The sequence below is a fragment of the Nicotiana tabacum genome, chromosome 20 (genome assembly GCF_000715075.1).
Source record: "Nicotiana tabacum cultivar K326 chromosome 20, ASM71507v2, whole genome shotgun sequence".
NCBI lineage: Eukaryota > Viridiplantae > Streptophyta > Magnoliopsida > Solanales > Solanaceae > Nicotiana > Nicotiana tabacum.
Window position 1 is genome coordinate 77122479 of NC_134099.1, and position 13303 is coordinate 77135781.

General features: G+C 35.0%; 1 protein-coding gene across 2 annotated transcripts; it reads right to left on the reverse strand.

Annotated features, from left to right (window-relative positions):
- Nucleotides 1–5125: 5125 nt before the first annotated feature.
- On the reverse strand, nt 5126–12243 carry LOC107824938 (NAP1-related protein 2). 2 transcript variants are annotated; one of them, XM_016651755.2, is made up of 10 exons: nt 12012–12243; nt 10013–10135; nt 9874–9924; nt 9570–9641; nt 9362–9475; nt 9212–9273; nt 8197–8269; nt 7972–8028; nt 7844–7876; nt 5126–5523 (listed from the first exon to the last, which is right to left on the reverse strand). In XM_016651755.2, the coding sequence occupies exons 1-10, from the start codon at nt 12123–12125 to the stop codon at nt 5452–5454; spliced, it is 771 nt and encodes a 256-aa protein (XP_016507241.1). In that variant the 5' UTR covers nt 12126–12243; the 3' UTR covers nt 5126–5451. The 2 variants fall into 2 exon arrangements, with proteins under 2 accessions (XP_016507241.1, XP_075096724.1); XM_075240623.1 differs by lacking the exon at nt 7844–7876.
- Between the last annotated feature and the right edge of the window lie 1060 nt (nt 12244–13303).

Genomic DNA, 13303 nt, shown 5'->3' on the forward strand with positions numbered 1-13303 from the left:
TGCCACGATTGAGTGGCGAGGTTCATTGGATTATGTTCCCAGTAGAGTGATCTCATTCTTGAAGGCACAGTGGATGGTTGGGAAGGGTTGTCTTTCTTATTTGTCCTTTGTGAGGGATGTCAATGCAGGGTGTTCCGCGAACACGACATGAGGGTCGTGAACGCAATGAAGGATTTGTGGGCAGGGGCAGTTTGGCCTTCGCGATAGCGAGGTATTTTTCGCAGTCACGATGGAGAAATCTCTGCGCATAAGGTGTTTTAATTCGGAACTTAGGCTCATTTTCCTCACATTTCACTTGGCTTGGGCGATTCAGGAGCTCTTTAGAGGGGGATTTTCAACAAGCATCATAAGCTAAGTGATTTCTACCAAGTTCGAGTTAAATAAACGGATTAGGTGTAGATTTTAATATGCAAATTTATAAAATTCGTGATTTTGGTAAAAACTCTAGAAATTGTTAAAATTAGGATTTGACCATGAAATTGATTATAGAATTGGGTATAAATTATATATTTGAGTTTTCAATATCATGGGTGACATTTATCTTCAAACAAAATTGAAATTCGGGCACGCGGGTTTGGAGTTGACTTTTTGAGTTGGGTTGAAAAATTACTCTAATATTTAAATAATGAGCTTTTGAGCATATATTGATTGGTTTGCACGACCATTGACTAGTTTCGGGTTGCTCTGCATTGACTTGAGGCGACTAGTGAGGTTTAGAGCCGAGTAGTGGGCTTGAAGGCAAGGTAAGTCTCTTGCGTGATCTTGTAAGAGAGAATTATCCATGTATGCATTTTAATTGTTATGTGCAACTTATTATGGGTGCTACATACGAACAAGGTGAGGAGAGTTTGTGCATAGCTAGTTTCATATTTATGTCCAGGTAAACTTAGACCTACACCATGGCTTAAATGTACTACTTGAATTAAACTTGTTTATTTGATTATTTGAATTTATAACTGAGATTTGAGACTAGAATAAATATATTGACCGAGCCTATAACTTTGGATTTGTGGAATATTTGATAAAAGGTTGTTTTGTGTCTTATCGACTCGCATGTATCTTCGTGGGTGAGAAATTTTCTTTATTCTTATGGGATCAAATCGTTCGCCTTGGCGGGATTGTGTAATATTATTCTATGGGATCGGTTCGTTCTCCTCGGAGTTAATGTGTAATACTACTCTTATGAGATCAGGTTGTTTGCCTCGGCAGACTCGTGCATATTGAGATTTGACTTTGCATTGATATTAGTTGATCTTGTGCCTTCGAGGCAGCGTTATGGTATTTAGTGATCTCGTGATTATTCTTGTTTGAGAATTTATTATTGATATTTATTTGTCTCGTTGCTACTTGTTGTGTTTCATACATATCTACTTTATGCACATTGTTATTGGACCATTAGTAAGGGTCGATGTCGACCCCTCATCACTACTTCTCGAAGTTAGACTAGATACTTACTGGATACGCGTTGATTTACGTACTCATACTTTACTTCTGCACTAATTGTGGAGGTACTGAAACAGCTACTTCTTGTTGTCACTTGAGCGTGTAGCCGCATTTGCTGGAGACCTTGTGGTGAGCTGCTTTCCATGATTCGATCTGCAACATTCGGATTCTCCTTTTTACTATGTTTATTTATTTATATCTTTTCTATTTCAGACAGTAGATATAGTGATTTTGTATATTCTACTAGATGTTCGTGTACTCTGTGACACCAAATTTTGGGGACTTCAAATAGATGATTATAGTTGTACATGATATTATCATCATTACGCTTTATGTTTTTTTCATGTTTGTGGTTTAGTAAGAATGAAGATATTTTACCATGATTTCCAGACTTAAATTCTACTCCCTTAATGAGATTTTTTTTATTTTAAAAGTGTTATGAACGGGTGGTTGTGTTGGTGTTTTATCGTTGGCTTTTTAAACGACAGTTTAGCTGCGATCATGACCTGTGGTCAGAATTGGATCGTGACATCCCTGAAACCACGGGCAATGTTTTCCCTACCAATCCACCAAAACTCCAGTGCGGAATTTCATAACAAAACATTATTCATATTCTTATGCTCATTCTCATAAAAATAGAGTTCTCATCCTTTCTTTCTTTTTTTTAATTGCTTTTACAGGCTTATTATGAAAAATTGTTTAGTAAATTTTTGGAGACATGCCAGCTCTTGGAGGGCATTCTAAATGATTTTCTCGGTCTCCCTCCCAACTTCCTTAAAGATTACAACAACGATAGATGTCTGGATATTTTGTTGAGTTATCGTTACTTCCCAGCAACTGAAACTGAAGATAATGGTGCTACCTCACACCAGGACCCTGCTGTTTTGAGTCTCATATTTCAGGATGATGCTGGAGGTCTCGAAGTTTTCATCGATGGGGAATGGATACCTGTGACTCCAATTGAGGGGGCCGTGGTCTTCCATATATGCGATGTTCTTCAGGTAACAAAGAAATTAACAAGAGCTACAAAATGAAATGTTTTAGATTTGATTGTATCAATTTCATCCTTGCTAATTGCTTGAATGTATGCATGGCAAATTGGCAGGTGCTAACCAATGACAAATTTGTGAGCCCCTTCCACCAAGTGGTGAGGCCCAAGGGAAAAAGTCGTAACGTTTTTGTATTTTTCTACAATTTGAATGGAGAGAAATGGATGGGTGGAACCATTGCCACAATTTACTAAAGAAATCGGGGAGCCTCCAAAATATAGGAGATTCCAATATAAAGACTACTTTGGTGTGAGGGTAAAAGAGAAGTTGAATCCTCCAGCCAGGCACGAAGATAAAACAACATTAATCACCTTTGCCTCTGCGACTAATTAATTAGCGACAATTGAACTACTACATTTTGCTTGATTTTCTATGTTGTATCTTGTCTTGAGTATAATAACGTTGTGGGTGTGTTTATATTTGCAAAGATATCCAAACCATGCTTGGGTTAAATATATATTTGCCAAAAGTACACATTTTGGTAAAAGAAAATTGCTGGACCTAGCTAGCCGAGTTACTTCTTTATTTATCCGGTTCATATTTTTCTGGAAGGGGTGTACATAGGTCGGGTTGATTCGGATTTTTCAATTACCAAACCAAACCAATTGTGTGGAGTTATTAAATCTAAAGACCAAATCAAACCAATAAAAGTCGTGTTTTTTAATCTTGATTTTCTCGGGTTTTTCAGGTTTTCGGGTTATTTCGGGTTTTTTTCATAAAGTCTTCATAGCACAAAACATAGAATTTGTGCTCCAAATATTTCTTTGATCCTAGTAAGACATAACTATATAAGGTTTTTTCAAGAAAATAATATAAAATATGACATGAGCTATGGTATTGCACTAAGATATTCAACAATAAATTTAATAAAATCACAAAAAATAAATATTATTAATATGACATAATGAAAATAAACATAATCTGAAATTACTAAGTTGCTAAAATAAGTACAACTAACAATTACCATTTTTACATGACTAAACACTATAAAAAAAAAATAAGTTGTGTATTTTATTTAAATCATGAAAAAACTAAAAAAAAATAGATATTCAACACTATTGTCATTCCTAATAGAATTTAATTTCATTAATATTGACTAAAAACTTATTGTAGCATTTAAGAATTATAAATCCAAGTTTAAAACAATATGTTAAAAGATAAAATTATGAAAATGTTTCAGAAATATTTATAAACTACACAACAATAAATATTTTTATTTATTAAATATATTTAAAACTTCTATACATGTAATGTCGGGTTGGTTTGGTTTGGTGTGACTTTTTTTAGTTAAAACTAAACCAAACCAATTACGGTCGGATTTTTTTTTTTTCAATACCAAACCAAGCTATAGTTGGGTTTTTTTCTCAATTTGATTCGGATTATCGGTTTGGTGCAGTTTGTCTGTTTCCTTTGTACACCCCTATTTTCTGGTTTAATTTTTTTATGGACTGCCCTGCTTGAGGTGGGGTTTTGATACCTCTTGCCAATGTACCCGTATATATTAGCACTACCATTTTATAACTAAGTAGGTAAAGGATATCTTCTCAATCCACGTAATAATTCATTTCATACAAACTGAATTTAAATATAATAATAAAGCATCACTGCTTGTACGAAATTCAGCATATGCTACTGTGCAAGATCAGCAGTCTGCAGACGCCCTCTCAACGGTCAACGCCATGAGCCCATGACAGACAGACAGACAGGAAAGAGAACGCCCAGAGATTTGATTTAGCCTCATTTTGAACTCAGAGAGGAAATGGTAAGGCATAGATAGTGATGTCCCAAGCAAAATGGGGAGCTCCCTAAAAGCAATGGCATGTTCTTTTTTTTTTCTTTTTCTTTTTTTAATTTTTTCTTATTCATCATTCCAAAACAGAGTACATTGGTTTATAGTCCACAAACACCCTTATCTAACAAGAAAGATAGCACATGCTATCTTGTGGGAGAAGTGCCGAAGGAAAATCCTGGGTATTGGATACTTTAGTTTGTACCAGTTATCAAACAAAGTATCCAACCCTAACAAAAACATACCAAAAGTAAATAACATTCTACACATGAAACTGAAACTCATGGAGGCTCAAAGGTAATATCTGTTCTTCTTTTATCAACAATTCGAATAGCAGGTGAGCTCCATTTGTCCATGTTCATTATGCCTCTGACCTGACTTGGTAGCTCATCAAAATTATGGAACATTTGAGTTTGTAAAAAATCATGGCTCAGAAAAGCTAATTTATCCGCAACTTGGTTGCTTTCCCTGAAGCAATGATCCAAATTAAAAATTATTTGCTCCCTTAGACCTCTAAGCTCATTGATATGAAATCAGCTGTATGAGTTTTCACCTAATAAATCATGCAATGAACGAAAAAACTGAAAGTTCCTGCTTTAAGTTAAGTAAGCTTCATAAAACCTCCAGAATTAGCTATTGCATAGCAACAAATTAAAGTCACCAGTATCAATAATCCGTTCTTATGCAACATTCAAAGCCTCTTTGTAGACATCAAAAACCCCTGATGATCAGACCATTGAAGATGAGAACTAAAAAGGCGAGGTGTTCTCTAAAAGCTATGTCAGGTCCTTCAATTCCACAAGTTAGGAGACGAGCACTGACGTGTGGAGGCATTTTCCAGATAGAACAACAAAATCTCTACTTCACTATTTAAGCTATTAGTGAGCATATAATATAATACATGATCATAACTCAATAACCTAACATTATCAGTTTTTGCCAGACAAACACTTCATTAATCGAACTAGCCTAATGAAAACATTTTGGAACCTCCGGAATTAGATATTTTGCTTATAAGTTATAACCATACAAGAGAAGAAAAGGTATAGTCACCACAGTTATTCTGTTCTTTGGCAACATTCAAAGCCTCTTTACAGACATTAAACCCTGATGATTAAAACCGCTGAAGACGAGATCCCAAAATAGGGGTCTTGAACAGTTTATCTGCCTTCATTCTTCATCACCATCCTCATCCTCCTCTTCTTCTTCCTCTTCGTCTTCAGAGCCTTCACTGTCCTTTCCCTGCATTAGCATTCGAGTCAAATCAACCAATTCAACAATCTGACCAGAGAACATTATCTGCAATCCTAATAACCTCGGGAAGACTTAGAGGGTGTTTGGCTAAGCTTATAAGCTGGTCAAACTGGCTTATAAGCACTTTTTGGCTTATCTACGCGTTTGGTAAAATTAAAAGTGCTTATAAGTTAAGTGCTTATAAGCCAAAAATAAGCCAAAAGTCATAAGTTGGTCTCCCCCAACTTATCAAATTTCAGCTTATAAGCACTTTAGGTTTGACCAAAATATTTACTATTCTATCCCTAAAATAATTCTTTTTAAACAAAACTCTTCGTATACCCAATTCTTCAGCTGCTTATTATTAATTTCAGCACTTTTATCCAAACACGTAACGGCTTATTTTTTAAATCAGCTTCAGCACTTAAAAGTGCTTTTCAGCACCTAATGCTTATCAGCTACTTAAATCATCTAAGCCAAACGGGCTCTTAAAGCCAGTTATACAATTTTAAGTCATTCATGACTCATTCAGCTCTTGACAAGAGCCGTCAAGAACCATTTGAACACAGGTCTTTTCACCTGATATAATCAATAACAGGCAACTTAATCAAGAAGTAATTTGTGCCCCATTCCCGAAAATCTACATTGCACATATAGTACCAGAATATTGTTCCTCTGCCAAAAAGAATGATGTGCATCATAATGATACTTCTCTACCAATGATACTATGTACAATTCAGCCGTAACTTATCAAGGATCAAAGAATGCCTGAGTTCTGTCAATAATACATCTCAATTTACTGTTAAGTTGTCCTGACCAGTGTTGGACCATATGCACTATGATAAAACCAAGGAGAGAGAAGATAAAGGGAGGGGAATTACACGAAGACTTCCCCTAGGTTTAAAAAATTACCCTTCTCATGTTTGAAAAAACTGGAAATGAAAAGGTATTCTTCCTTATAGGCGAATTTGGGAGAGGTTGGAGTAAGACGTGAAGATATTGTATCCCCTCTGCTTTTATTTCCTAATCAATGAAGGGTAACAAGACTGAATGTCCTGCTACCCAACCTTCATTCTAATCAAATAGCTTGTAGCTTCCAACAGAGACCTATATCCTAGGCCCAAGAACAAAATACGAATGCAGAGTCTCCATTGAAATAAAGATATGTTCAACAGTAGAAAGTAATCTGGCATTTTCAAACGTAACAATTACGACTCCCCCCTACCCTGCCTGAAACTTAAACCTACTGTTCTCTCTTTACGGTGTTCTAAGGGCTGCATTCTAACCCTCTGGACTTGATATCAGACTCATTTTGCAAAGAGCAAGGATACATTTATTAGTGGAAGACCAGTAAAAAATATTTTCAGCAGCCTCATTATTGCAAAAGAAAATGTCTTTTGAATCATCAGCCAAAAGCACTCTCGTCCAACCTTGCCTTTCACCCTGTGGTGTCTTATATTTTTCAGGTCCCCTTTCGTTACTTTTGACTTGATACAAGACCAATAAAGTTTTGTTGGAAAGCATGGTAAATGAATCTCCTGAGGCTCACAACCAAGCTGAAAACTGCTCAGAAATAATCTAGAAAATGTAGCATGAGCCTTAAAAGAAAAGAAAGAAACCACCACGACGAAGATGTGGAAAGTTGCAGACCTTAAGAGTGTAGGATTTTAGAGCCTCCATGGAGCAAACAAACTATGCTTAGAATTTATGCTTCTATGAAGCCAAATAAAATAAGGAAAATTCTTGAAAATCTCAAAAGGCCTCCAATCTCAAGAGCACGCTCTCTTGCTGTTGTATTGACATAGTAAGTAGGGAGAAAGAAAAGGATAAAGGAAGTTATACTTGGAAAATAGTTTTTCCCCAAAAAGTACTTAACGTAGGAGATAGAGAACACTTAGTAAGTGCTCAATCTAATGCCATCATCACAGCAAGATTACTCAACAATTTACTTATGCAACAATAGATCACCCAAGGTAGCAACCAAAACCATACACTTGAATTCTAGTGATAAGGTAGTTACAACCTCAAGCTCCACTCAACTCCACAGTTTTCTTCAACCCTCAATGACCCTTTCTTACTTACGATCTTTGACCTTGGGAAGTACCTTCTTATGAAGCTGATATATCAATTCGGAAGAATGTCTGACATTATCTACAACAATGGCCATACAACTAATTTGAAGATATAATGCAAGAGCTTAATAAGGAAATGAAATATTCTTACATAAATGTATGCTCAAAGAGAAACACACAAACAGTCACAACAAACTAAGTATTCATGCACTTATCCATGATACAGATATGACACTTATGAAGTGATGTATCTTTACCTCGTCACCATCAAAATCTTCTTCATCAGGCTCCTGTGGTATAATAATGCTTAGATGATGTTATCAAAAGCATTTCATGACTAAATATTTATTAAATAAAATAAGAAGGAAGATCGAATAGAACTAACGTTGTTAAAATAGGTGAGAGGGTTCGGCCACAAGTCATCCTTAATTATGTCAGCGACCTGCAAACGCGACAAAGGTAAAAAGTGTCAAAATAAAAATCTTTCAGCAGAACTTTTCCCTGTGTACCAAATTAGCACCGTCAACCCCACCTCTCCCCAAAAAAAAAAACAGAAAATTGGAAAGAAAAAATCATCACAAAGAAATCTACAGAAGATATAAACATATACCTCATCCTGAATCTCTAGGGCCTCATCCTCATCCTCATCTTTTTGATTGACTTCACTGAACCATGTGAAGAAGCTGCATAGAAAACCCAAAGAGGGAAGGCAACTGAGCAAGGATGACCAGAACTATCACATCGCAATGTTTATCAAGAAAGTGCTAGAGTAGAAACTACAGAAAATAAGGCCAGTGAGGACACAGTACTGCTACAGTAATTTTATAGCTGCATTAACCAATAATTACTGGCATGATTTCTAAAGAATCTCGGCTTCTGTTCTCAACTTCTCATTATGATGACCAAGCTCAGTCCCACCATTAACCAAAAACCAGCAATTGTGAAACAAAACATTCCAGTTACCAATATTGTCTATAATGATTAGGGTACACCATTCGAAAGGCACTACAATGGACCAATTATACGCCCCATCAGTAATAATGTGCATTGACAAACACTGAGGGGTCGTTTGGTTGATGGTTTAGAATAACAAATACCAGCATAAAATCCCACATAAGATAATATAGTGTTTGGTTGGCCGCATAAGCAAAAAATAATCGTCGCATAGCTAATGTAGTGTTTGGCTGGAGGTATTAAATAATATTTGCATTAAGTTATGCAGGAATCTATGTATTATTTTATGCGACATTAGATGTGAAATAAGAATGTGTATTAGCAATATGAGGATTAAACTATTTTAAAGACAAAAATGCCCTTTTAAAGTAAGTAATTTATGTTTAACATTCTCCTCATCATTAATCAATGCATAACAATCCCCTCATTATTAATCCCCACAAAAACAATTCATGCACTATAATCCCCTTATAACTACTATGTGAACCAAATGACTTCTGATGTAATCATCAACAAAGTTTGACATGAGCGAGCCTACAATCAGACATTATGCAAATGAAGGTTTCCGACAATATAACAGAGATTAAGTTGAGTCTTAGCACAAAATCAATAAACAAACAAATTTGATTAAATTAAGATTATATAGAAATGCTAGAAATAAGTAAACTCACCTTTCCTCAGCATGAGATCGCTTGTTTCCTTTCTTCTCATGTGCAAATCCATTAGGAATGCCCTTCAAAGAGTCGACCAACATAATTAATATGACGAGATATGGAACGTACAGAACGTGTCACATCTCAAGCTACAAAATGGGAACTTACCATGCCTTCTTTCCATTTTATTGTTGTAGCAGAAATCTTTGTGGGTCCATCTTCAAGGAAGGTATAGGTCTTTGTGAGCTTTGTATTTTCAAAATAAGGATTCGCATTGAAGTTCTGTGAAAAAGAGGATATCAACATTCTGAATTTCCAAAAAAAAAAGGCAACATATACCGATGTACATTAATTTCATGTAGAGGAGGAAACTTACAAAGGTTATCGAGTAGCCCGACTTCACATCTTTAGAGTCTTCAACTTCAATAGAACTTAGAAACTTGAAGATCTAGCATGGGATAAGGCAGTTACATTTTGAGATGCAGAACTCAAGAAGCATTTAACGGATACTTCAAAATTTTGTTATAGAAGACAGCATAATTGATAAATCAGCTGTCAGCATTAACTCATTAAAAGTAATGACAAGTTCACCATTGATAAAACTTGGCCAAATAAATAGCAGTAGATTTGGTAATAATCCAGTTTAATATAGTGTTATAAGCAACAAATTAGAACCAAACCTTTTGGTCTTCTTCAGTTAGAAGTTCACCTAGGACAGGATGACTCAAAAACTGCAACCAAATGCACCAAGTCAATTAGATGAGAAGGACTTCAGAATTTCAATAACATGGAGAGAAGTATCAGGATAGGTTCACCAACAGCAGTCAACCAGAAGTCCGGGATAGCTTTAATGATGTCGTTTCGTTTGTCATAGACAGGCTTGCGGATCTCATTGTACTTCTGTTCCACTTCCAATACTTTATCACTTGCTTCCTCATTGATCTGCTAGGAAAATTGAAATGCTCATTAGTTAACATGTAAGACCAATTAAACAAAAGAAATCTAGCAATCAACTCTAAGTTTTCCAGAACTAAAAAAAATTATTGCTGTTTCACCTAAATAAGATTATACCCTGACGACCAGCTTACGTTGTGAGCAAAGTAGCAAAACAGCTTATATTCTTGTACTTATTAATGATGCTCCAAAAAATCATGGAGTCGAATTATATGCTATAGATACTACCACATGCATGCAAAAAAGGGAAGCTTAGGATGTAAGGTTCTCATCTTTCACACACTTTTCTTTGTCATATTGCGTGTAAAGGAAGATCTAAGAGCGCCACCAATATAGAAATTGTCCCAGTTCTCTATGTTCTTCTCAGTATTTTGGTTTAGACTGGTGCTGATTTTAGAAATATGCTCCAACGGTGTTTTGCAGATTGAACTTTGATGGACAAATGATGGATTACTAGACTATTCCTCCAATGAGTTCCCATAAATCTTTTTCTTTTTTAATGAAAAGGTAAAGGATTAATTTAAGAAGTTGAGGCGCATCATCAGCGGAGCAGGTGACGTTTTATTAATGTCAAACGACAAAATGATGCATTAGAATAATGAAAGTTAACTCAAAAGGAAAACAAGGCAGAAATATAAATTGGAACCCACGGATGCAAACCAGTTGTTATTCTCATCAAACTTAGAAGCCAATTTTTTTCCTTTTTATAACGGTGGCATCTGGGCCAGCTTACATGCACCTCGACTATTCCATTGAGTACCTGCTACCTCCCACCAGCACAGGTACCGAGTAATCTACCCACCAAGGCTTAGGCAAATGGGAAGAAAGCACCTATATGTTTTTGTCTCTGCTAGTCTCCAAGGTTTGTATCCACTTCATTGACCACTAGGTCAACTCTCTTGAGTGCAGCTTAGTAGCCAAATCTTGGCCTTTCTTCCACCACATAAATGAAGTCAAGGATCATCAATCATGTAAATACTTACTGCTAAAACAGGAACTAAAACATATGATGCCGCATAACATATCCAAAAAAGAAAAGAAATGCCCCAAATCACAAAAATTAATGAAGATAATTCTTTTTCTTTCTCTATGATAATTAAATCATGACGATTTTCGCACGCTGTAACTCAGACATAATCTTGCCAACCTAAACCTCAAGGTTAATCCCCTAAAGTAGCTTATGCAATTCTCGAGCATGAGTTCTTTGCAAGGCAACAAAAAATACATAAACAAGGTTGCACTCACTTTTCGTTCAAGATTAGCGTTTTACCATTAGTTCAACAAAAAGATACTGTGTTTCCACAATAAGAGGAAGCCACGATATCTTATTTCTCTTTTACAGACACACCAATTTGCAAAACTTGGGACCAATACGAGAAGGCATATATTGCAAAAATAAAATCTACACACCAATTTGCAAAACTTTGGACCAATACGAGGAGGCATATATTGCAAAAATTAAATCTTCCCAGGTTTCAATATACAGATACGGGGAAAACCCAATAATAACATATCAACACACGCAAAGAAATAAATTCCATACCCCTGCAACAACCTTCCACTTACAAAATCCGCTTCAACATATCAAATTGGGTGAATCACACCCTATTTAGAAGCTACTACCACCAAATTCTCTATTAGAAACATCAAAGGTCCTCTTTTTCACTCAAATTAATTCTTTAAAAAAGAGTATATGTTGCTAATACTCCATACCCACTAAGTTAAAAATTGTTACAAAGTAGTAGATGCAGTGTACTCCGAATCCACTTAAGATCTTGGATTATAAACACAATTGGAGTAAAAATATTTCCTTTTTACCTCAAAATTTAAAAAATTATATTTAGGAAGAAAGGTATTACTTTACCTTCTCGAGCTCGTCTTGTATTTCTTGCAATTTTTCAATGGAAAAAACGAGCTCACCATCAATGGTGTTGTTCTCTTCCTCCACTTTTTGCTTCTTCCCTTTGTCAGCACCCATCTTTTTCTCTTCTTTGGAAAAATAGGCAACAGAGCTTGCAAGTGAAGAAGTGCTCTTTTGTTGGAGTGGTACTGCCTTAAACCCTAAACACGCCTAAACCCATGGGTTTGGTTTATATGCGGTGAGTGAAACAGTGCACGTGTGACTTTTGTACATGTGAGGGACACAACAGTCAACATATAATGGTTTAGGGTTTTTCGTGAGAAATATAAGGAAATGACTCATAGGTTTAAGGAAACTTTGATCAACAAAATTTAGGCGGAATGCCTAAAAACCCTCTTCACTGTTATAAGTAGTTGCTACCTCTCGGATGCTGACGTGGCAAAAAAGCGCTATGAAAATAAAGAAAAATTAAAAATCAATTTTTAGATAGGCTATTTTGCTATTGTTAATTGTCAAATAATCGTATAGAATGATTTATTTGTTATATTTGTGTATTTTTCTTATTTCATTTTAATATATAATGCATTTTAGCTCAACTTTTAATGTTTTAATTTCTTCAAAAGAGACCATGACTATTAGTTTCAAATGTATTTTTTTTTTTTGGTTTGGTTGGAACTCAATCATTTCAATCAAATAAAAAAGTTCTAGCTAAAAAGATCGAGAACCAACGGCTATTTATTTTAACTATATATTTATATTTGCTAGTCAAATCAATAAAAAAAATATGGTTACAACTTCATTATTTTTAATTGTTATTGGGATACCTAATTTAGTTCTTAATAATAATTTAAGGATTTTTAGAATTTAGTTTTAGAAAAATAAATAGGTCGATGGGGAAAATGAAACTCCCCACCTTGGAATAGAAATGATGTTTACTATTTTGTCAACAAAAAAGTTATTATTCAGTAAATAGAGGATTTCCTAATTCTATTATTTTATCTATCAATCAGAAAAGCGAAGCGAGTTCCATTACGTATTGATTTTATCAAATATAACAAGTATAGCCACAAATAATACTTGTGTACTTTTTATTTCTTTTCTGGATATAATGGTTATTTATTTTCATTGTGTATTTTTTTTTCAGGCAAAAAAAAATTAAAAATAATTGCTTATAGATCCATTATTTTTATCTAAAACAATTACCAAAATAATGAAGCTCAAACTACATTATTTTCTTTTTTTAGATCCCGTGAGTACTTGTTTCAATGGCCTTTTTTTCAAGCCAAATGTAAAAA